Source organism: Chrysemys picta, chromosome 7, assembly GCF_011386835.1.
Source record: "Chrysemys picta bellii isolate R12L10 chromosome 7, ASM1138683v2, whole genome shotgun sequence".
Taxonomy (NCBI): domain Eukaryota; kingdom Metazoa; phylum Chordata; order Testudines; family Emydidae; genus Chrysemys; species Chrysemys picta.
In genome coordinates, this window is record NC_088797.1 from 73,757,358 (window position 1) to 73,783,319 (window position 25,962).

A 25,962-nucleotide genomic window follows, 5' to 3' on the forward strand; every position below is an offset into this window, starting at 1 on the left:
TCTTACCTAAGCACCTGTGAATTCTTATTCACTTGAGTCTGAGACAGGTTAGACAGGGACTATACCTATAAAGTAAACTTCACCTTCTTCCCTCCTGCCACATATGGCTACAGCATTTTAGCTGCCCCAGTGTTATGCACCACAGATTTGCGATCACATTTCCTCCATCTAGGACAATTTAACTAATCCTATGAGTTAGTTGGTGGGATTCACTGGGGAGGAAAGTACACTGCTCTAGCACTGAGAGTTGTCTCCTCTTTGCCAAAGTCAGTCTAACCTTAGAACAAATTATAATGGCCACAGCAGCCCCTGGGGAGTATTTTCTATTCTAGCTCTGTCTTTTATTGGACAGTGCCATTTAGAGATGTACTTTATATTCTCATTTACTTGGTGGATTAGGGGGCAGCTGGGACAATAAACCCTCTCTTTTGAATTGGGGAAAATATCATTTCAATATGACCATCAGGAAAAAAAAGCTCTGCAACTCAGATATAGTGTCACATTTTCTCTTCAAGGTAGTAATAAATTAATCCATTAGTGAGCCCAAGTGTATCCTCTGTTATGCTCATTAGTAGGTATTCCCAGGTGCCTATGTATTTATAAAGTGTAAATTAAAGCGACTTTAAGACTAGCAACAAATACATACAGTGCAAGGACCATAAAGCACAGCATTTTTCCCACATCAGCAACTATCTGTTTAGAAAGGAACACGTAACATTAAATATTAAAATGAATAACCTTCCCATCTTAGTAATATGTCAGGTCTTCAGAATATAATGATTCAAAACAGAGCAGAAATCACAATAATGAACTATGATACAGTCACATTATTTAGTTAATGACCCAGTCTTTTGGAGTGATGCATGGACTTCAGCAATATAATATCTGTTGTATGCATTTTTTGTTGATTTGAGTCCTTAAAGTAACTACATTATTTGATGGTGAATTACAAAAACATTCTGTGAATGCCTCTAGATTTATACCAATCTACATTAGCATCAGATTAGGTGGATAAAAAAGAATGTTATGAATGTTGAGGGTCTCGTGTATTGCAAACCAACAAAGGCTAAGGAATTCAAAGTTGAGTCTGACAGCTTTCCTTAATTTATATCACAAGGGGGAGAGAGGGGTAAATATAAATATTTTAAATGGTATTGGGTCTCTCTTAATTCATTTTTCACACATTTGTCCCTGTAATTTTTAGCCTGCAATATGTTTGCATGAAATATTCTACCAATAATGAACCATTCCATGAACATCCTAATCTCATTGTTGATGGATAACTTGTGAATGAAAAAATTCCTTGCAAATAGTCCACCCAGTTCTGCTCATGCCATTGTGGGCAGAAATATCTAATGAATGTAACTTTAGCCTGCTATCATTCCATCATTTTACCTGCTCTTTGACTCTTCTTCCCCCTCCCCTCTTTCTCATTTCACTTTTATTCCTTTCTCTCTAGATCAAATGTATATATATTATTCTTAGGAAAGATAAGCTATCTAGTATGTCCTTTATTAGTACTGAAACCAAACAGCAAAGAACGAGGGGACAATAAGACACTGATATAGCAGAGCATGAAGAGACGCTAGTAACAACATTTAACATAATGTTAAAATAAAAATATACACTTCCAAAATAACCTATTCAGAGTATGATCCAGCTTCCACTGAAATCAACAGAAAGGCTCTCATCGACCTCACTGAAAGATGGATCGGCCCTATTTGCAAATTCTAGACCAAAGTGCATTGTTTTAAATCCTTTCCCTGCATCTTCCCTTTATTCACCTCACTAAATCCTGCTAACAACACAAAACACCCTCAAAATCTCTTGAACAAATTAAGTGCTCAGTTACACTTATGCATTGAAGTCATTGGATTTTCACAGGTATAACTGAGAGCAAGAATTTAGCCCTCTATTTCAAATGTAAAGTCTGTGACACATCCACAATTCCTGATGATTTTATTAATATCGTCCTTGCAAGCATCAGGTGAAATTCTGCTCTTGGTTACACCCATGCTGTATCATTGACTTTCAAAAAGCCTTTGACAAAGTATCTCACAAGAGACTATTAAGGAAACTAAGTAATCATAGAGAGACAAAGTACTGTCATGGATTAGAAACTGGATAAGAGACAGAAAACAGAGCAGGAATAAATGGTCAGTTTTCAACATGGGAAGTCTTGAAGTCAATGAGACTACTCATGAGCTTAAAGTTAAATAAGTGCATAAGTGCTTTGCTGGAACAGGACCTGGGACCAGCATTGTTTAATTTATTTATTAATGAAAGGGGAAGTGAGCAGTTAGGTGGGAAAATTTGCAGATGACACACAGTCATTTAGGTTATTCAAGACTGGAAAAAATTCAAGAAACTCCAGAAGGACATAACAAAGCCAAGTGAATGGAGAGCATAATGATAAAATTCAGTGTTGATAAACATAAAGTAAAGGATAACATAAGAAATAATCTAAACTACTCATACATGTTGCTGGGTTCAAAGCAAATGTAACCATTCAGGGAGAAGCCCTCAATATCCAGGTGGACTGCACAATGAAAAGGAGCACCCCAGTAAAACCTGCACATGGGAGACCTAAAGGATGAAATCTCTATGAAAAATCCCCTCACAAAGATGTTCCCACATGGTTCTGTCAGGAGGAAGGGGATTGAGAAAAAGTCTGCCGGGCTCCCAGGGAATCCATGGAATGCCTGCACCCAAAGCTGCATTGTCTAGAGTAGTTGGGGTGAGGGTTGAGATTGTAAATTGCCATTCCTCTCCCTTTCGTGCCCTTTTTTACCCCCCTCCCCTCCTCAGTATGGAGTCTCAGAAAATACTCTGTAGCTTCCATGGGGTGGGTAGGTGGGTGCAGGTCTGGTTAAGTGCCCTCCTTCCATGTGGGAGGGGACAGTTCTGTGTAAAAAGGGGAGAGTTTTCTGGGATATTGAAATGAATACAATAGTTAACATTTTCCAAACCATCTGAAGGACTTACAAGTCTAAATGCTATTGAAAATCTATGAGATTTAGGCACTTAGAAAACGGGACTTAGGAACATCACATGGAGGCTTTTGAAAAAGTTACCCAATATCATTATAATACATATATGCCTCATCTGGAATACTGTGTTCATTTGTGCTCAATCTATTGCTAAAATGACATGGCACAGAACTAAAAAAGGGTACAGGGACACTTTGAAAAGAACAGGGCATTTATTGCAGCACAGTATTTACCATTCGTATGGTATTGTCAGTATTCCCCATACTGAAAATTAGAGAAACCTACAACGTTGCTGTATATTTAATTGTGGGTGGTAAATGTCTGGTAGCAAAGTAATAACACATTTATACTGTCCTGCGTACATGCAATCATTTTGCAGCAGCCAGGTATTTCATAAGAAATATATTTCCTTTCAGGCATTCTGAAAGTTCTTCAAAAGGAGAAAATTTTGGCATTAATTTAAATAAATTGACAATTCAAGGAGCTAACAACATTGTCCAAAAAAGGATCCACTCTGAGAGGAAATCACAGCATTGTCATTATTGCCTTTGAAATCTGCTATTGCAATTTTGTAAAGTTGTGCTATGAATGCTTTGGCTGCTGTGAAGAGAGAGAGAGTACGATGCAGATATGAATGCAGGGCCAGTATCTCTTAAGTTGAAAATTAATTTCTATCATTAATATTTTATAAGGTATGTCTGTGTTGTATTGCAGCTGAAGATTGATTTCAAGATGTGAGGAGTGTCTCCCTGGTAGGATCGTCTACCCACTAGAGAAAAACTGCTGATACTCTATGTGTGCGCATGCACGCATGCACACCACTTTGTATCCATAAAGTTGGTGTATCATACTACTTTCATAAAGCAGCTATTATATAAGACTTACCTTTTGGCTCACAATCAGATGCTCTAGGTTGTTTACAAAATGAACATGTTATTTATAAAATGAAATTAAACGGAACCCTTATGTTCACTTCTGTTTTCTGAAACTTGGCTTTTTTCTCTTGTGTTCCATGGATGCAGAGAATGAAGAATATTCAGAATAATTTACAATTGTGCATTTGGTTATTTTGTGACTGAAAGAGCAGAGACTCCAACCCTCACTCGCCCTCCTCCGTCCCTCACTCTGATTTTAGTCCCTTTCTGCATTTCACTTTGTTGTGTGATATCTGAATTTAGAATGTAAGTTCTTGGGGGCCAACACCGAGGGCTGGCTTCCCTACGACCTCCCACCTTGTTGTCATTTACAGCTATGCAAAGTGGGTGAAGAATGCTTCTAAAACAGAATAGTAGCATTCCTCCCTTCCCAATCCCAGTCCCTGCATCCTTGTACAGGTGTAAAAGACCACAAAAAGAGTAGGGCAGTGGAGAATGAGGTTCTGTGACGCTGCTAGTTCTTATGATATGCCCAGCACACTTTGAGTGCTCAGAAATGATAAATACAAATACTGTTTACTTTCTAAAGGTCAGATTGGCCCTTGTCTATCATGGCCTCATAAGGAACAGGCGGGAGTAAGGACTCCTAGACATGTTGCATGTTCTGTGTTAGGGCTGCCTGAATCAGTCATGATATTTGATGGAGTGCTAAGATTGCTCCACAGATATTATTCCCTCCCAAGGATAAAACTGGGTGGGGAGGGGCAGGAAATAGGTGGAGTCATGGCTCCACCTCCCATGACCATCTGGCTGGCCATGTAAAAGGGAAGGGAATATGCTGCACCCCATTGAGGGGTCTCACAAAATTGATCCTTCCTCACCTCATATAAGGGGTATTGCCCCTTACTATGGGCTGCGTGGTAAAAGCCTGATCCAAGCATAGGTTCCCATTATGACAGGGACTCTCAAGGTGTAAGTTACAGTTCCCTGATTCTTTGCCCTGGTCAAAGCATAAGTAAGAGCTGCCTGGGGGTGACAGCTGATGATGGCTGGGGATTGCCAGAGCTCATTATGTTCTAGTTACTGCCTTCCTTATGCCTCTCTATCCCTCTAATATGCCCCCTGGTATAGTTTGGTTACATTTCTTTACAGAAAGGTATTCCCAGAAGAGGATGTAAGGAACGTTTCCACTTCCTTATATCACATGAGACTCTAGTCCTATGTTTGCTAGACTTTAGAAAATACAGTATATGGACTTTATTTCAGTAGAGTCAGTATTTGCTCTGAGCTTTTCAAAAGAGCTTTTTTGTCCTCTCTTGTGTCTACTCCAAACAAAGCCAACCTGGGAAACAACCATTTTATCTTTTTTTTTCTGGTGTTGGCAACTACACCTCTTTTCTTCTAGAATGTAAAAATGCTACTGGGTGAACAGTGGGACTGATTGGTTTCCTAAACTCATAGCCATCTAACATTTTATTTCATATCCTCAAAACCACAGATTGCACTTTCTAGTAAACACCACTGCTGCTGGGGCTGCATTGATATTAAGGAAAATAAGTCCTTAATGTTAGCTGTTGGAGGAGACTTTGTATAAAGTCAAATTCCTGTATAATGAGGCTTAGAGGGAAGAAGTGTGTGTGCATTGGGGGGTGGAGGGGATCTGGTTATATTCAGACTTATGTAAATTGCAGCCTAGCTTCTCTTATCTGCTTGTGAAGATTTATGATGGACAAAGAAACCCTTCAAGGCCCAGTAGTCTGATACTATTTACTAATTTAGGAGTGTATGGCTGCTGCTGCTATCAGGGGGGTTAGTAAAATGGGGCTCCTTTAAATCATTAATCCTGAAATGTAAATAGAGTGATTATGTTAGAGTATTCAAGAAATATCCTTGAAAAAATTATTGTAAATGCTAAAATATATCCCAATAGGGGATATGAATGTTTCTGCATTCATACTTTAAAAAAAAGGAAACACCTGATTTATAGACAGAAAAAAATATAAATAAAAATTGGTGCATTGCAGAAGCATTTCAGCATTGCTTCTGTGATGTATAGCAGCCTCCTAGGTCAATTCAAAACATGTAGTCCTTAGGGCTCTATCAGCTATCATCTACAGCAGTTCTCACTTCAGATAGCAGTTAGAATTAGTCTGGGTATCAACTAACCTGACCTGAATGACTTATCTTAGTAAATATCCAGACAATTCCAGTTCTCTGTGCCTAATTTACCCATTTACAAAAAGTGGTAACAATGATTTTAAAGAGGCCATCAAGTGACATAATAATCATCCTAAAAAAAAGACTTGTATCCTATGCTTACTTCTTGGGGCGGAGAGGAGGGGGAGGGGAAGATTGGGAAGGGAAGAAGGATTCATCAAATACATATTCCAGTGTGGGTAGAACATCATATGTGCATTGAGTCAGCAAGAGGTTTGTTTTATTTGTTCTTTGAGGCTTTTTTTCATACCCAGATACCTTCTTCTAATTTCTTGTAGAACTAGGAATAAGAATATTATTTGGAAGCTGGGATATTGGTCTGTGAATGCTTATTTCAGATAGACTCCTTTTCATCATAATCTGTAGAAAAAAGCTTTGTCAGCAGTATATAATGCCAGTAGCTGATGTTGCTTTTTAGGCATATGGGATATATAAAATGCCACTACCTAACATTTCTCCACCTCTGTTTCCCATTCCTCACACACACCACTAAATGTTAGTCATTTCATTGCATTTTGAAGTAGCCTAAATACTTATAATAATAGTTTCCCTCTGATCTATAGAGAGCCTCTCACAATGTTAGAAAAATCTCTCTACCTCTTCATGGAAGGGTGGATATATCACATGCACTTTTTAAAGAAAAGTATACCAGCAGACTCTTGAAGGAGACTGCAGATTGCTGATGAAAAACATTGGGTTTTTTTATGCGATATGTTTGACCCAGTTTGAGAAAGATAATGTTTTATCAACTGTTCTGCCATAGACTTAAAGACAATATGTCTTTATCTTTCTTTATAACTGAATATTCTTAGTCCCTTGAAGACCAGACTAGAGCATTTGATCTCCACTATATTTTTTTAAAGTAAGCAGATGATGGCTTTATAAATATCTTGATTTAATTTACAGTGTTTAAGGAAGAACATAAAATAAATATTGTGTGATTTGTAGACAAATAATATATGCAAATTGTGTATGTACACATGTAATATCACATAATTAAACCTGAAAATTCTGGTAGGAAACTAATCTTATTTCTATGAATATAATATGTGCTGAGATTACTATCCACTCTTGTAGTTTATGATCCCATATTCATTCATACATTTATACCTTTGCAAATAATATACTCTATCTATAGATGTGAATGGCAATATAGCATTATAAAATATAAGATGCATATGTGCATGTGTGACCTATGTATTTCATGCCAATAATGAATGAAAAGTGTTTGGGATTATCTGCATAAACCATCTGTGGATTCACCAATCCTGCGTAATGCATCCATCCCAAACTCATTCTGATAAGACTATACCACATGACGCTATCCAATGTTCTTTCTCCTAACTATACCACATACCACTATCCAGTGTTCTTTCTTTATAAAATGTTGTGCATTTTGCATAACCATACTTGTTCTCTGTAGCAGATTCTGTAAAGAAGATCGTAAATGAATTCAGAAAACTGGAGTTTGACACATTTTCCAAGTAGTAGTGTAGCAAAACTAGCAGTTTCCAACTATATGTACAAAATGATGGGGTCTAAATTAGCTGTTACCACTCAAGAAAGAGATCTTGGAGTTATTGTGGATAGTTCTCTGGAAAATCCACTCAATATGCAGCGGCTGTCAAAAAAGCAAACAGAATGTTGGGAATCATTAAGAAAGGGGTAGATAATAAGACAGAAAATATCATACTGCCTCTATATAAATCCATGGTACACCCATATCTTGAATACTGAGTGCAGATGTGATCACCCCATCTCAAAAGAGAAATATTGCAATTGGAAAAGGTTCAGAAAAGGGCAGCAAAAATGATTAGGGGGATGGAATAGCTCCCGTATGAGGAGAGATTAACAAGACTGGGACTTTTCAGCTTGGAAAAGAGATGGCTAAGGGGGCTATGATTGAGGTCTATAAAATCATGACTGGTGTGGAGAAAGTAAATAAGGAAGTGTTATTTATTCCTCCTCTTAACACAAGAACTAGGGGTGACCAAATGAAATTACTAGGCAGCAGGTTTAAAACAAACAAAAGGAAGTATTTCTTCACACAACGCACAGTCAACCTGTGGAACTCTTAGGCAGAGGATGTCGTGAATGCCAAGACTATAACAGGGTTCAAAAAAGAACTAGATAAATTCATGGAGCATAGGTCCATCAATGGCTATTAGCCAGGATGGGCAGGGATGGTGTCCCTAGCCTCTGTTTGCCAGAAGCTGGGAATGGGTGACAGGGAATGTATCACTTGATGATTACCTGTTCTGTTCATTCCCTCTGGGTCACCTGGCATTGGCCACTGTAAGAAGACGGGATACTGGGCTAGATGGACCTTTGGTCTAACCCAGTATGGCCATTCTTATGTTCTTAGTGTGGTGGATGATTGGGTCCCTGGTTTTTCAGTAAGCACCACGTGATTTCACATCGCATTCAAAGATATGAAATCTAGCATTGATGTGACAGAGACATGGCTAAACTTAGCTGGTTTTGCTTTTGGAAAAAAAACTGCTTGACTTCATTGTGTATAAACACTTCAAGATCAGATTCTTAACAGTGCTCAGTTCCTCCTTGTGCTATTGATATTTATTTTTAGTTAAATGTGAAAGTTCAGTACATCCAGAATCTTTGAAAAGGTTTGTGAAGTACCCTACTAAACATATCTGAGAGAGATTTGAAAGCTCACAGAATACCCAGTATTTTTATTCATGATGTTCTGTACTTTGCTACTGTCACTCTGGATAGTATAGAAAGAAAACACAATGCACAGTTAACTGGATTAAAGGCCAAGGCCACAACTTTTACTGAAGTACAATAACGCATATTGCAGTGCTACCTGGCAGAAGCAGTCCCTGTAGGAGTCAGAGTCTGAGCGCATCCAGCATGTGCTTGGAGATTACATCAAGAAGATGTAATCTCCAAGCACAACTCCCAAGCCATATATAACTAAATCCTGAGCCTGTGAGCAAGTTTCAACCTAATTCATTTTAGGATTGTGAATGCAATTATTTTTATTTCCATTTTTCCTACATATTGTACTTGCTAAAATACCAACCTGCCAAATACCCAGTGGGTCCCTCTGTATTGTGATTATTTGCATATACATGAAAAGAAGCAGACAGCAGTTAAAATGTTTTCCTTTCACATCTCCAGGAGAAGGATGGTGAGATGATTTTCCAGCAGCCTGTGTTATCTCTGTGCATATTTATAGCACACTGTTGTCTAGAAGTGGTCAAAATTTTTCCATCAAACTGTCTTTTGGTGGAAATTTGAGTTGTCAACAAAATGGAATTTTTTATGAAAAGGGTGTGCTCTCTGCAGAAAATTGCTAGTTTTCATAAATAAAACAAACCAACTAAACAGACAAAAAAAAAATAATAATAACCCGAAAACCTCCAAATCAAAAAATGTTTAGGCCAAAATCTAAAAACATTTGGGTTTGGACAAAAATGTTCAGCTTTTGCCATTCCAATGACTAGTTGAAATTTTCCATTTGGGGGGGGAGGGGCGGGAAATCTCTACAATTGGGAGTTGCACATGTGTAGTAACTGAAAACATGACCCTCTTTTTTCACCTTTTTGTTTTAATTTAATTCTAAATATGGTTTTTGGAGATTAACTTTAGATACCCAGTTTTGAAACTGTTGGCCAAAGCTTTCTGGGTCTGATTTCCTGTTGCTCTGCACCTAGTATAGTCATGTATATCACCATAAACTGAAAGTAAATTATTACCACATCAGAATGGTAGCATTTCAAACCTACTTTGCCAAATATAAAAGAAACTATAATGAACAAAACTGTGCCACTTCGTCACCACATTCATTTGCTTGTATGTTGTAGCTCCATCCCCTTCTGTCTAGATGCTTCTCTCTTTAGATTGTAAGCCCTGAGTGGCAGAGATTGTCCCTTTTCTGTATCTGTACGGCAACCAGAACACTGGGCCCATATTCCTATTGGGGGCCCTAGGATGTTAGCATAATATAAACATTTAATGATGATGATTTGTGTGTTATTTGAGCCCAATTCTGACATTTTCCTGTCTTTCTTTGTTCTTCTTTTCCATGCTTTCCTCGGTATAGCAGACCACTTAGGAATTGAATTCATGGGTAAGTTTTCACTTTTCTTCCTTTACTCACTCATGGTGATCTCTTGGGATTTAGTTCATTGCCAGTTGAAGCCAGTGGAGAGGTTGTCATTGACTTCAATGGGCTTTGGAGTGGTCACTCAGGGCCAGATTTTTAAGGATATTAATGTGCCTACAGGGGTTTTTTAAAGCACCTGGGTGCCTAACACTCATTGATTTCAATGGTTGTTAGGCTCCTAGATGCTTTTGAAAATCCTTCTAACATCTACTTAAATCCAAGAGTGTTAGGCACTAAGATGCCTTTGAAAATTCAGCTAGGCACTGAATCCCGTTAAAATCTGGCCCTACGCGTTTAGATTTGCAACACAAGTTAGATTTGTTTATTAAATTTTGGATTATCTCACAATCTCAGCCTCATGCTCCCCGAGTATTGTGGGGGTTAAAAATTCCAAGTTCCCATCTTTTATTTCTGTGTACTCTAGCACCACATAGTGTGGAAAATAATATTCTGTATCATGGCAATGGAGAAGATAATGCTGTGTATAAGATTTTAGGCATTGGAAAGGATTCAGTAGTAACATATCTGTCTTGCTGAAAGAGTACTGTAAATGTTAAAATGCTTTTAAACTTGATGTTTTATATAGAATTAATGCTGTAATAAAATGGTAACATTTAACTGAGGCTGAAACAGGCTATTGATATTTCAGGAAGATAGTCTGAAGAGAAATAATAAGTGAGCTATTAACTTTATTTTTTGGACAAAACCTTTTATTCAAAGTAGGGGGAAATATTGAATCACGGAAATCACTACGCTCAGGTTTAGAAACCGAAAGAAGTACATACTTTTGACTCAGATGCTTAACCTGTAAGAGAGCCACCAGCCTGCGGAAGTGCTGATTTTACCCAGTCAAAGCCTCACCTGACAGCTGGTGTTCAGCAGATAGCACAGACACTTTCTTTAAGAATCTCAGGCTAATCCTTAGCAGAGTTAAAGAACAAACTCATCATTTGTGCAAGGCATTTTGCCTAAACCAATAAGCAAGGTTGCTAAAATCTGAAATGCAAACTTTATACAGTATTCCTTAACTAATCTGTCACTTGCTCAGATTATGTAGCTATGCCCTCAGTTTGTCTTGCTCTAGATTCATATTAAAAGTAACATGAAACAAAATATTGTTTTGACATAATCATGTAGGAGCTTTATTTAAAACACACACATGCATACACAAACTACACAAAAAAACCCCAGTCCAAATAGCAGTAGACACAGGATTTGGGGGTTCAGAGGGGCTTTAAGGTAAAATGTGGCCACTGCTTTCACTTTGTTATTTAATTATCTCATGATTTGGAATTTATATCAAGACACATTCCTATTATTTAAAATCAGAAATTTATTTAAGCAGTGACAGGAGGTAAGTTTTTTTAAAAGAATTTGTTTATATTTTTACATCTACATGTCAGTAATTAATTAAACTCCATATTGATAAACTGACAAAAGAAGGGCCCTGCCCAGCAAACGCTATCTCAGGTGAGCAGCCCTGCGCATGTTAGTGCTGTCGCTTTCACCTGCATAAGGGTTTGCAGGATCCGGCCACACAGGGGGAAAATGTAACTATTTCAAGTCTTCTCAGTTTTTTCAAGCCTTCTAAACACCGTAACGAATTTAGAAGAGACTTAAGCAGAGGTAACTTAGTATTTAATCAGGTCACAGAAAGGCACAATGTGACCCTATAAAAATCAAGAAACTCAGAGTTCTGGATGAAACTCAGGCTCAGTTCCCTGTTGAACCTGAGCAGAACTAAGACACAGTAGAGAGTGGGATCTGCAAGTCTAGTCCCAACATAAGTTAAACTACGGGGGGGGTGGAGGTGTTAACTTCAGAAGACCTTCTGCTTGCAGAGAGTCAGGTGTGGTGGAATCTTGCTCTTCCACACCTCATCTGCTACTATCTCCTCACTGACATACCCTCTCCACATCCCCTGCCTCCTCTCCTTGCCCTTGAAATACCTGTCCAATCCTCACCCCTTAATCAGGGTGGTGACTCACCAGCATGGGTGGTGGTGGTAGAGATGATGTAGGACATAGAGACCCACCTTCTCCAGCTTTTCATATGGGTGATTCCAGGGGAAACCTCCAGTTCGTGTGGGCCCACTGTGCTTTGCATAAGCAGTGCTAAGGGAACTTAAAGGACCAGAGAATCCAGCACTCTGTTCTTAACTCATTCCCTCCCAGAGTAACAGATTCCTTGAGCCATATAAGCAAGAAAGCATGAGTGAAACATTATATATATGTATACTTATAATACGGTTTGCAACTCATGATTATTAATCTATAAAGACTGGTGGTTCAGTTCATTCAAAAATGTGGATGCTTCAGAGCCCAGTGGAATTAATAGAAGTATCTCCACTGAATTCAGTGGGGATACATAACTGGACATTGGTCCTTGTTGTGCGTTGCAATCATCCCTTCCCATTCTGGGCCTTTTTTGTGTATGTGAGTTCAGGCACTCTGGCTCCTTTAAAACTGGAGTAGCGGGACACATGACTAGGAGCAAGCAGGCAATCTACAAGAGGCAAGATATGAGGCATAAGCTTTTGTGGGCTACAGCCCACTTCTTCGGAGCCCACAAAACTTATGCTCAAATAAATTTGTTAGTCTCTAAAGTGCCACAAGTACTCCTGTTCTTTTTGCGGATACAAACTAACACGGCTTCTACTCTGAAACCTGTGGTTAAGACTGAGTATGTTGAGCTTATTTGTTTTTGTTTTAGAACTTGTGTTTGAAAATAAAGCAGCCCTTAGGTCTTAAACTAAAGCGATGTTGGAATATTTATTCTATCTTCCCAGCTGGTGAGTTTTCCCACTGGCTTACAAGGTGTTGGAATAGGCCCTAACTGTGTCTAAATCATCAAAATCTTAAACTAGAAATCTCATGAGACAGGTTTTCTCATAAGACTTTGTGATAAATGAAGTGGGGGCAGTAGCTCCCTTTTATGGACACCGAGTCAGCCAGTGGCTATAAAATCCCCCTTAGTAGCTGTTCTCTAATTGCTCTAACTCTAAAGGGTTAAAAATTCTCACTGCTATGCATAGGTAAAAGGAAGTGAGTGGGCACCTGGCCAAAAGAGCTATTGGGAAGGCTAGAACTTTTTAAAATTGGAAAAAGACTCCCCTTTTGTCTGTTTGTTGTTGTTCTCCCGGGGAGAAGTGGACAGGGCAGCAGCCATGCTGTAAGATGCTTGAGCCAGGTATGAAAAAATCATCAGTATCATACCTAGAAACTACTCATTTAAAACCCCACATATGTAAGTAGATCAGGAAATGTCTAGGAAGACGTGATTAGGTTTATCCCTTTTATTTCGTTATGGCTTGTGGATTCCTCTGTGCTAACCCCAGGTGGTTTTGTTTTGCTTGTAACCTTCAAACTGGACCTCAAGAAAGCTATTCTTGGTGCTTAATTCTTGTAGTGGCTCTTTTAAAATCTAGCAGTAGCCTGAGTTCCTGGATGTATTTTCTTTATTTTTTTATTAATACAATTTTCCTTTTTTTTAGGAACAGAATTGGATTTTTGTGTCTTAGGAGATTTTGTGCACATGTTGTTTAATTAGCTGGTGACAACAACTGATTTCCTTTGTTTTTCTTTCTCAGCTTTTCCCCGGGGAGGGGAGAGGATAAAAGGGCTTGAGGGTACCACAAAGCAAGGAATTCCAAAGTGCACCTTCCTGGGCTCTCAAAGGGGTTCTGCACTTGGGTGGTGGCAGCATCTACCAATCCAAGGTCAGAGAAAAAACTCTAACCTTGGGAGTTTAATACAAGCCTGCAGTGGCACGTATTAATTTTTTGAGTCCTTGCAGGCCCCAACCTTCTGCACTTGAAGTGCCAGAGTCGGGAATTAGCCTTGACAGACTTAATGTGGTTCCAGTCAGCATAGAACCAGGAACTTCAAAGTGTATGCAAGAAAAGTAAAATATTTTTTAGAAAGGTTGCCTACGTTTTTATAGTTCTTTATTTATAAAGTGTAAACAATTTTACAAATCTTTACCATAAGCATATAAAAATACAGTATTAATAATTATAAAAAGGAACTTTTCACTTTGTTTGCAGTGACGTGTGCTGATACAGAAGTGAAGCATAAAACCTTGACTCAGACATTCAAAGCTTTTTGTGTGTGTTTAACTTCATTACTGGAAGAAGAAACCAATTTAATCAGTGCAATTGGTTCCATTAGTAAAGTTAAACATCTACATAAGTCTTTGCAGCATTCAGGCTTCACTGTACAATTCTTCCTACATAATCCAAGACACATTGTTTCTGGGTATTCTTTGTGTATGTGAGTACAGGCATATTAGGGACCTAGCTCTTTGATCTTCAATTCCATAGAAAGATTTATTTCTAAAGTTTCTTTGTATTTAAGAGGAAATATTACTGCCTCCAGCTGTATGAACATTTTCACTGTTATAGCAAAACTCTCACACTTGACATCTTCATTGTGATTTAGTAAAAGCGGTGGAGTGTGGGAGGCCAGAAAAAGTGTGATTTTACTTTATTAATACCATTTCATGAGAATTTAGCCGGAAAATCACAAAAATTATGCCACATAAAGGATGCTGGGTGAAATTTCTCACTGTGTTACAATTTTGAGAATGGTTTAATAGTTTTGCCACTAATCTTTCATAAAATGAAACTTGGGATTTGTACACGACATTAATAGTGACTCAAGCAAAAAACCCAGAATGAGAGAAGCAACAAAAAGCAAGAGCATGATAGGGAAAGTTGGTTTGCATGAGAGATAAAGATCCAGTCCCATTTTTGGTATTAGCTATTGTGTTTTCTGGATGATATTGCCTGTACAGAAATGCTGAACGTCTGAATGGCTGGACTTCAACAATGTCGCTGGCTTCATTTTGCAGGGCTAATATCATTACATATAATTTTAGAATCAAGAGAAATCTTTGTTTAAAAATTGTTTAAATGAGGAAAATTGGGTTTAACAACCTCGATGTATTCCTTTACATGTTCACAATAGAAACAAAATTCTGTTCCTGCACACACACATGTGCAGCTTCTATTAAATTCAATGGAAGCCATGTGAGCACAAGAGAATAGAGGTTGGCTTTGAAAATGGGCACTTTTGTACTGTGATCAGAAGTACCAGTTTTTGTGAAACTCCAAATGATGATGAAATGCTTTATGCTCCTCTAACACTTAAAAAGTGGAAGTATGGTCTTGTGACTGAGACACTGGACTGGGACTCGAGATCTAGATTCAATTCCCAACTCTGCTATAGACTTCATATATGGCCTTGGCCAAGTCAAATAATCTCGGTGTGCCTCAGTTCCACATCTGTAAAGTTGGATAATAATATTGTCTTTCTCTTATCACTTGTCTGGCTTGTCTGTTTAGATTGCCAATTCTTTGGGACAGATGCTGTCTCTTACCATGTGTTTGCACAGTGCATAGCATAATGGTGATCTGATCTCAGTTGGGGTCTCTGGCGGTGCTACAGTAATACAAGTATATAGTAATAATCTTCCATATGAGGCTCTCAAAGCACCTAGAAATGGTACTAAATAAATTTCTTAGCACTTCTGCAGGTAGGAGGGCTGGTAAGCAAAGATTAACATGATGAACCACAAACAATTTTGATGAAAATATAGTCTGCATGTGTAAATTACATGTAGTGTTCATGTTGGGAAGGGTGGTTTTGTTTTGTTTTGTTTTGGGTTTTTTTGGTCAGTAGCATATAAAGTGGTAGATGAATGTTGGCGCTCAGAGAGCAGGTATCATTGACCTAATAACAAACCTTAGAGGTTCATTAATAGTACTGAGTAAGGGGGGAATACAGGTATCGTAATCTTATCATTGTTACATAATACAAATTTAAAATATGGAAGTGAACCAAAGATTCTCCCACAGGAACAACAGATTGACTGCTAATGGAAACAGACTCATACAGCTGTTTATTCCCACCGTTGGTAATACAATAGGTTACAGTGGGCTACAAAATCAAGGTCTTCAGAAATACACAACATACTGAGCCACAGTAATCTGCATTGATGATTGTGATGTCCTATATAGGGACTAATAGGATAGTGCCAAACTAAGGTGTTCATGCTCTTGATCATATTGTACAGGAGAAAAGGACAAAAGGAAACAGCAGTGAATTAAAGAATCCCTGCAGAGGCAAAGAGAAAGCCAACCACTGCTGGAAATGCTGTATGATCACCATAACTAATGTCTCATCATGCAGAGAAGAAAAATTAAGGACAAAGGATGGAGTAGTGGTTGAATGGAGGAATGAATAAACTGTCACAGAAACCAATAGCCCTTTCAACAGTAAGGCCTTAGCACCTAGTGAGAATACCCACATGTCTAGACTCCTCAACTCTTGTTATGCCACAGCAGTACATGATGGGACACAGAGGTAAAATAAAAAGCCTTGTGCAGGGACAAGAAGAAATCCATTGAACTACTGATGAAAACATAGTTGTTATGCAAGAGGAGTCCTCCTGCTACGGCTGTTAGGAGCCAAGCCAACATCAACTATATAAACGAAAATTATGAAATAATAACAGAAACCTACCCATGTGTAACTGCAAAATAAATATTGCAGCTGCAGAGGAATGTGCAGCAGTATGTATCTGCAAAACAAATTGGCGACTGGCATTTCTAGTTATGATTACTTCTGATTTACACTGGCGTGAAATGTGAATCAGCCCCAAGAACCATTTAATTAGGGCCTTGTCCAAAGTAAATGTTCTTCTTTAGGGATGATTCACATTTCACACCACTGTAAATCAGGAGTAACTCCATTTAAGTCGGTGGAGTTACACCACAGTAAAACCAGAGTGAGGGCAGAATCAGGTTCTTAATTAATCAGGCATAACAACTCACAGAAATGAACTAAGCAGAGCAACAAACTAAAACAGGCATAAGATACCACTAAAATTATCCTTCATGGATCTTCTTGTAACTGTGAATATGTATAAAGAATTTCCATTGTTCATATTCTAAGTATTAAAAAAATTGTATCAGAAAAGCTGGTGCTTTCATTTGGTTTCTTTAGCTGACACCTATGTAACAGCCCTCTCAGTTTTCAACTCTTCTGATTGTGACAGTGTGTGACCACTGTGATCATGTGAGTAAGACTTAGGGAATACATGATGTGGTTAGCTAATTCTCTGACCTTGAATTTTATCATCCACTGTAACAGACACATTTTGATTCAAAATGCCAATAAAAACAGGTTGTATTTACTGATGGGCAGTATCAGCTAAACTAAAAACTGAATATTTTTGCTGTTTTGCGTAAATAAATAAAAGGCAAAATTTACTAGTTTCAGCACAGCTCACAATCTATGCAGTTTGTTGGCCGGGCTCCACACCTGCAGCAATGGCTTAAAGCAGCAAATAAACAAATACAAATAAATACCTGGGATATCATAGAAGGACTTTGCTATCATTGAACATTATCGCCCAGGTTCTCTGCTGGTGTCAATTGGCATAGCGTTATTGATTTTAGTGGAGTGGCATTGATTTACATCAGCTGAGATCCTAGCTGTATGTACTCTAAAGGTAATATATTCCAAAGATAAAGTTCAGATTTTCCTGGATTCCAGTTTTTACAAATAAGCATAAAGGTCCTTTTTAATAGTAATTTCTTTAAGGCATGAACCATGTTTGCTTCTCTGTTTGTACAGTGTCTATCACATCAGCACTTTGATGTTGGTTGGTCCACTGAGTACTACAAAAAATATAAATCTTAAATAATTATTTCATCCACAATTGTGAAGTATAACAATTAACACTTTTTATGATACAATTGTATTGATTTTACTAAGTTGCTAAAGAACTAGGAAACCAGAATGGGACATCACAGAACAAGTTACAAGTTCCAGGAGAAAGAATAAATCCAACCTTTAATTGAACCATGAAGGTTTGCATATGTTTAAATTGAATACCCATGTGACAATTGTAAATGCTGTGCTGTTGTGGTTTACCAACAGCCAGAATATAAGCATGCAGGTCACACCCTCGCTTCTGTTGCCCAGTTACTTCTTTCAGTGACCCCCAGAATCTCCCAGTCATGAATTTCCCCAGAACTCTCTGCCTTGCAGTGTCCAGCCTTCACAATGAACACTCACAGAAGTTAAATCTGCCGTTCTTTTAAGGAGTCAGTACACTACAGCTTATTAACTTAACTGGGGTAAACACACCCTTCCCTTCAAACATAGTGTTGAGTTGGTTTATAGTAAAAATAAAATGAGCTTTATTAACAAAAGGACACTGGGCAAGTGATACCATGTAGAAGAAATAAATAAAGAAATAATTGCAAACAAATAAAAGGAAAACATGCTCCTAAAATTAAAATTTAATTAGCTGTTGTTCTTGTTCAAGATGATTTCTTTACTTACAACAACTTCTCCAGTCTTGATTGTCTGTTCCAGCCACCCTTGCAGCATCAAAATGTTGGTGTCTTTGATCACTCGAGAGATGGATACCCCAAAGTCTTTCAGCAATTCCTTAAATCCCCAAAGTTGATCTTTGACGTCCTCCTGGGGGCTCAGCTTTGCTCTGCTTGCTGTCACTTTTGCAGTCTCCTGCAATGCAAATGATGGTCCTGTAATCTCTGATGCAAATGACTAGTCCATTGTCCAGGTTTGCCAGTGAGCCAGAGATACTTGCCTTTCAGTTTGTCTGAAAAAGAAAATACCCATTTCATTTCCTTCATCTGTTTAGTCTCCAAAAGATAATATCAGAGAGTATCCATAATTTCACCCAAACCACTGTTACAGACATTTCACAGTGATATTAACAATCAATGTGTTGTTAGCTTTCAACTGACAAGATGACACCCAACTAACTAGGATGACAGCAATGTGTGAGGTGTATTGAGCGGGTCAGGCCCGCTGAGTTTCACTGTACCTATGAGGGATCCCTTTGCCATCTGGCATTGGGGTGCTCTGAGATCACAACCATATTGCTCCTTAAGCCTTCTGCTTCCTTACTCAATCCCTATTGTTTGTTACCCTTACTCATTGTGTCTTTTCTAAAATTAGTCCAGAAGCTCTTTGTTGTAGAGACCATGTCTTTCTATGTGCTTTGTGACATGCCCAAATTTTTATGGGTACTTCAAAATAATAAGAATAAGTAATAGCATGCTGAGGCATGGCATGACTTTGGAATTGGAATTGGGTGAGACTTATGGCATTCTCTCCAAAAGCTTCATGCTGAGCAAAATGGCCACCTGGCACCTAGAGAATAAGATTTAAACTGTGGCTGGAAGCAGAGGGGTCTTCAGGGACTGTGAGAAACTGGTGTTAGTGTGTATGGGGATGAGGTGAAAGGGAAGCCCCTGTGGGCTGAATGATAAACAACACAGATTGCATCAGGCTAAGTCTACAAAATGTTTAAACTGGTGTTCAAGGCTGGCACCCTATTAGGGGAAAATGTAGTCATGTGTGTGACTTGTGACCTGTTGTGAGCCTTTTGTTCAGAATTACTCTCTCTATTTGTCTATGTGTTGTTTTTCCAGTTTGTTTCCATTTTCCCAATTATCTTCAATTACCTTAAAGTGCTTGTGAAGAACAAGAAAGGGATTTACACTGTATTTAGTGTAGGTGGATTATGATAATATATAGCAACTATTTCCCCTATTGACTATTTTACTATTAAAACTGTCACTTTGTGGATTACATGGGCAAAATTATTCTAATACATTTAATTTACCTTGATGACCTTCCTCTCCCCCTTCTGATGTGACAATATATTCAGCTTTCTTCAGGAGAAAAACTCTGTGTGGGTGTGGTTGTTCCTTCCTCTCATCCCTGACATACATATATATATATTTATTTTATGGTAAAATTCCAGGAAATACAGAAAAATTGTATATATAAAAAAAGCCAAAGTTTGTTAGTTTTGGTGTTTGTAAAATGGTATAAGTCCAAAAATGTACATCAATATGTCATCATTAATGCTGCATATAGCTCTTATTATTGTATCATTGTCCATGGGCAAAATGAGTGGGGGGGGGCAGAGGGAGGGAGCATGGGGGTCTGTATTGAGAAAAATTTATTGTCTGTGGATTAGGAAGGAATATTTGTGGGGCCTTAAACAGTTGGATAATTCATATAAAGTTCCAGGTAAGTGTTTTCATGTTCTTCCTACTTCAAATCTCTTGGCTGTTCTGCCCGATGCTGTGCATTAGAACACGCAATCCCATGTCGCCACACTCAGATAAAAAGGAATATGTACATCTGCGCTCAGATTGTGTGAAAAGTACACAAGCAATAACGCATGCCTAATGTGTGTGCACAGTTTATGTGATTGATTGTGTAATTATATGCACAAATACGTATACATTTTCTGGGTATTTTTTGTTTTGGGCTCAGGAGTGTGCCCCTTGGGCTTCTGTGTGGCTGGTACATCTCAGTGCTGAACACTGTTTATCTCAAAATCCAGATAATTTGATTCCATGAACAGTGAATGCACGGTTGTACATTTAAATGTGACCTTTTATGCAGAAACTAGGTGGATGAGGTAATATCTTCTATGATACCTCACCCACCTTGTCTCTCTAATATCCTCGGACCAACACAGCTACAGCAACCTTTAATGCAGTGATTTTCACAACCTGCACGTTGAATGGGATATTTAGGTAAATAGTTGATTTAGCCTGAGAAATCGCTGACACAGACAGACACCACAAGACAATATTGATGCCATCAGATGGCTTATTATCGGAAGGTTCTACTCCAAGCTTTGCAAACAGTATGTGAAAGGTAGCTCATACATTTTGAGCATCACTGTAAAATGGCCAGTAGGAAAGAGGCTGAATCCTCTTACCAAACCAGATGGCATGGCAGAAGTAGAACTGTTCTTGGATGAGACTGCCTGGCTTTTCTATTAATTGGTACCAGGGGCCTGGGAAGCAGCTTTGGAGGTGGTAAGTACAGCACATTCCACATGTGAATCCAGAGCTCATTGTTACTCTAGTTACTTATTACTTGTTTCACTTTGCTCTAGCTGTAAATTTGCCCCTTACCATGCACTGAAGCGTTTCCTACAGGAAGCCGTTATCCTGAACACCGATGATCTGCCAAATTTGTGTAAGTATGAGGGCGCTGGTGCCACTTTGCCCCTTCTCCCAATCACAGGTGCCATAGTGCTGGCAATTGCATCCAGCAGACCATACCAACATGGTGGGTGATCATGCCTGGGAGCATCTACCTACCACACAATGGTAAGTACCACAATAAATGTTCCCATGACACTGGTGCATTTATAATATATGTAAAAATATGTAACACTACTGATGTTTCTGAAAGTGAATTGAATCTTTCTGTGTCCTCTATGTCTAGAATGAGTAAAGAGGCTGTTCCTCCACTAGTTACTGGAAGAGAAAGAGAAGGGTAAGCAGTGTGAAAATATTGCCAATGCACTGTAGATGCCTTTGAATTATTACTTTTATGTACCCTTTCTTTTCTTTTCCAGGAGCAGCTGAATATGACAAGGTGGAAAAAGCGCTGAGTGGTAGCTGCTGCTGCTTGTTTTTAATACAGTTATTTGCATATGCATTCTGTAATTGTGTTTCATGATACCCTTCTCCTGCACCTTGAATGTGTCTTCATCTGTGTTTTGAAACTAATCTGATCTAGGCTGGAGGCCATTGTTATTCTATAACCATTGAATGGTTTCATGACATCAGCCTTTGTCTCTGATTAGAAACAAGTGGAGTGATGGTACTACAGTTTCCCATGTAATATACAAATTAGTCATGCTAAGCATCAGCCCAGGGAGAAAAAATATGGTACATGCAGAATACTTAACCAAAGCTTTAGTAATGATGTTGTCAGTATCACAGCCTTCCTGCATGTTCAGATTATGGAAGTGTGTTTGTGTTCTGTAATGTAAATCTTCTCATCTTTGTTACTTGTCGTTAATGACAATCAGGAATTTTCCTCAAAAAGTATGGCTACAGCATTTTACAAGTGATGTCATTATACATTTGGTGATGTCTATATACTTTGTTCTTTTGGGCCATAGCTGTTAAATCAGAAATCCCTTCACTCTTAGATTGTTTTAATGTTGCCACCCAATATCTTCTAATAAATTTTTCTCTTGACCAGGCATAAAGTGATGTTCTCCTTATCTTCTTGTGATAGATTCTTTGCATTTGAATACTTTGGTTAGATGGTGTGAAGGCATTTTGTCTTTAGTTTTACTACAAATTATTAATAGTCTTATCAGCACTACTGGTGATTATAAAGTAAAAATAAAAAAATAAATTGGGAGACAGAAAATATAACCAGTTTGAAAGCTCCTCTCCCCGCAAGAGTTAATCAAATTATATATAAAGTACTTTTAGCATCTGTGACAGAATGATATAATCCAAATCACCTTTTAAGGTGTCAGAGACAGGGGGGTTATGAACAAAATCAATTAAAGAACAGAATCCACTGACAGAGGAAAAGAAAAAGAAAGGGGATAAGAAAAAAAAATGAAGGAGAGGGGTCCCTTTGTGATTTATGATACTGTATATCAACACAATACCTATAGCATTAGTAATTGAAGTAAAGAACCTTGGTTTCCAAAAACACTTGCTTCTCTGTTGAGTTATAGAGCACTGTGCCAGATCCAAAGCCCACAGAAGTCACCGGATTTTAATGTGGTTTGGATCAGTCCAGTAGGGGCTGATCCATCTCTCATTGAAACAAATGGAAGACCTTCCATTGACTCTAATAGGCATTAGATCAGGCTCCACACCACTTAAAACTGGGAAACTGATATAGAGCAGAGTAACTCTGACACATCCTCTCCTGTATAGGATGCTAGTGGTAATGTACAAATGTGCACAAGCCAGGCAGCCACTTCCCCCCCTCATTGTAACTTCTTTTCTCTTCTATTCCCTGGCCAGCCTTCCTCAATTTGTCTTGTCTTTTCTATGCTCATAGGTCCTCTACTGCAGTTTTGTAAGTTTATTTATCAGTTGGGGTAATTTTATTATGGAAATGATGGGTATGAACTATTAGTAGAGTAACTGGAAATTATTCCTAAATAACAAAACTGTTCTAGCTCTCTTTAATGTAGACACACACACACACACACACACACACACACACACACACACACACACACACACACACACACACATTTGGAAGTGTTGCTCATTTTAGTTATACTGGCTCCTCTTGTCACCACAAATGATACACTATTTAAAAAACTGGAGTTTCAATGTGAGTTAGATTGTTGGATTCATAAAATATGGATGCTTGGAAAACGAATACAGCAATGTTAACTGAGTTAATCAGCTTTAGAGAAACAAAAGTGCATTTTAGTTACTATAAAATGCAGTGGCATGGGATATTCATGAAATTATAAGCGGCATCTTTTTCTGTATGCTGCCCTTTAATTTGCCCATTATTTTCATTCAGCTAACTTAAGTTTTAAATGTGATCTTGCAGCACTGGAGGTTTGTTTCTGACAGGAGAAATTTAGACACATCTCTTGTATGCAGATTTAAGAGAAATGCTTTCTTGAGTCTGTAGAAAGGGTTCAGCCATTCCATACACCACATGTCTCCATGTTGAGTTTTTCTGCATGTTACAAAGACAATGTAAAGACTTTTCAGGATCAAGGAGGTCTATACTTGTAAACACTTAGAGTGGGATTCTCTGAACAATTAAGTCCACCACACAGTGCTCAAGCAGTGCAAAGGAGATATGAAGTGGCCAGGAGAGAAGTCCCCATCCATTGTTACTCCAGTAGAGAATTAGGCATACAGTCACTAAGGGATCCTTTTCCAGTGGTGTAGATTAGAGTTGTTCCTAACCATCTGTACATAATGCCTGAACCAGACAGCATCGACTTTTCACTTGGACATGGATAAAAATCTATCCCTTAATTGCAAATGCTGTTGATTTTATTTATGGGCAATTATTTTAGACCTGCTTCTGCTTCTGGTGGAGTCAATGGCAAAATTCCTGTTCAGCCCTTAAGGTTTATAAGTCTGAAGAAGAGGAGAATCTACTCTTTATGTATTCTATGGTGATGAACATATTGCTGCCAGTCAACAAATGTTGCGTGATGAATTTGTGGACACCTGTATTCATGCTGCTTATAGGATAGCGTTAGCATGTGCATTACCTTTGCAATATGCAGAAAAATCCACTATACATGTAACATTGTCTATGCCAATAAAGTCAGTTGGACTCTATGCTGGGATAAGGTTCTGCTTGTGTGCATCCCTTTGTACCACTGGAGTTTTAATTATCATCAACTATTTGGGTTTTTTGCTCATTTTTGCCCTTTGTGTGAAAGGCTTTTGTAATGCATTCCACTGTCCTCCTAGCCAGGTCAGGTGTTGGGGAGATGTTGTGGCAGCCCATGTTGTGTGTTAGTGTTAGCTACTATACTGATTGGGTATATAGACAAACAGGGCCACCCAGAGGATTCAGGGGGCCTGGGGCAAAGCAATTTTGGGGGCCCCTTCCATAAAAAAAAGTTGCAATATTATAGAATACTATATTCTTGTGGGGGCCCCTGCAGGCCCGGGGCCTGGGGCAAATTGCGCCATTTGCCCCTCCTACCCCCCCCAACCCCCCCGGGCAGCCCTGTAGACAAATAGTTTCAGGTCCCTGTCTGTACCCAGTTGCCTCCATAAGTAATCCCTTTTTTACCACTCCAGTTGAGCACTGTCTTTCTACTACTATAACAGACAAAGGGTGAAATCCTAGATCTATTAAAGTCAGTGGCAAAACTCCCACTGATTTCAATAGGGACAATATTTCACTGTATATCTTTGATATTTATACACTTCTACCCCAATATAATGTGACTCGATATAACACGTATTTGAATATAACGCGGTAAAGCAGTGCTCTGGGGGGGGGATGACTGCGCACTCCGGCAGATCAAAGCAAGTTCAATATAACGTAGTTTCACCTATAACGTGGTAAGATTTTTTGGCTCCCGAGGACAGCATTATATTGGGGTAGAGGTGTATTTATTTTTAAGTGTGATGGTAGATGGGACTAGTTAGTTACCTTCTCCACCTCCCATAGTACTTTTTCAGGTGATTTCTGATGTTGATTCCCAAAAGGAGAAATACTAGTTTTAGCTCTGTCATATTACACCTCTACCCCGATATAACTCGACCCAATATAACACGGATTCTGATATAACGCTGTAAAGTAGTGCTCCAAGGGTGGGGCGGGGCTGCGCACTCCAGAAGATCAAAGCAAGTTCGATATAACGTGGTTTCACGTATAATGTGGTAAGATTTTTTGGCTCCCAAGGACAGCGTTATATTGAGGTAAAGGTGTATTTGTATTTCCAAAATGTTGACATTCAGTAATGGATATTGCTATATAGACCATTCACACATCCCATAAGGGTTAATTTGGCTGCCATCCACATACTTTGTGTGTAGTAATGGAGCTTAAAACAAAATCTTGATGGAATTTACTCGATAACTCCTGAAGCACACACAATTAGTATATCTATCACGACTGTTTTATAGCAATGATGGGTTTACAGAGAGAAAAGCCCTGTTAGTTTACTGAATCATACATAAATATTACATTCTACTTTTCATTTTACTTGATTCTTATTCATTGTCAATACTGATTTAATGGCTGCATGAGACTAAAAAGGAATCTGCTGAAAAAAATTAATATAATATAGTGTGTCCTGCCATACTTTTTTCAGAAGAGACTGTGAATCATGCTGAACTGTGCCTGATTTCTGATAGTTTTGTGATGATAAATAAGAACTCATATGACAATATGAAACTCAGTTTCACTGATGG

General features: G+C 38.5%; 1 protein-coding gene across 3 annotated transcripts in view; it reads left to right on the forward strand.

The window, feature by feature from the left end:
* Positions 1-25,962, forward strand: part of NRG3 (neuregulin 3) — a 946,990-nt gene that overhangs the window by 796,778 nt on the left and 124,250 nt on the right. For all 3 annotated transcript variants that reach the window (XM_005294028.4, XM_065551803.1, XM_065551804.1), the window contains exon 4: positions 10,152-10,178. In XM_005294028.4, coding sequence (XP_005294085.1) covers positions 10,152-10,178 — 27 coding nt within the window. The remainder of the gene's footprint in view (positions 1-10,151; positions 10,179-25,962) is intronic.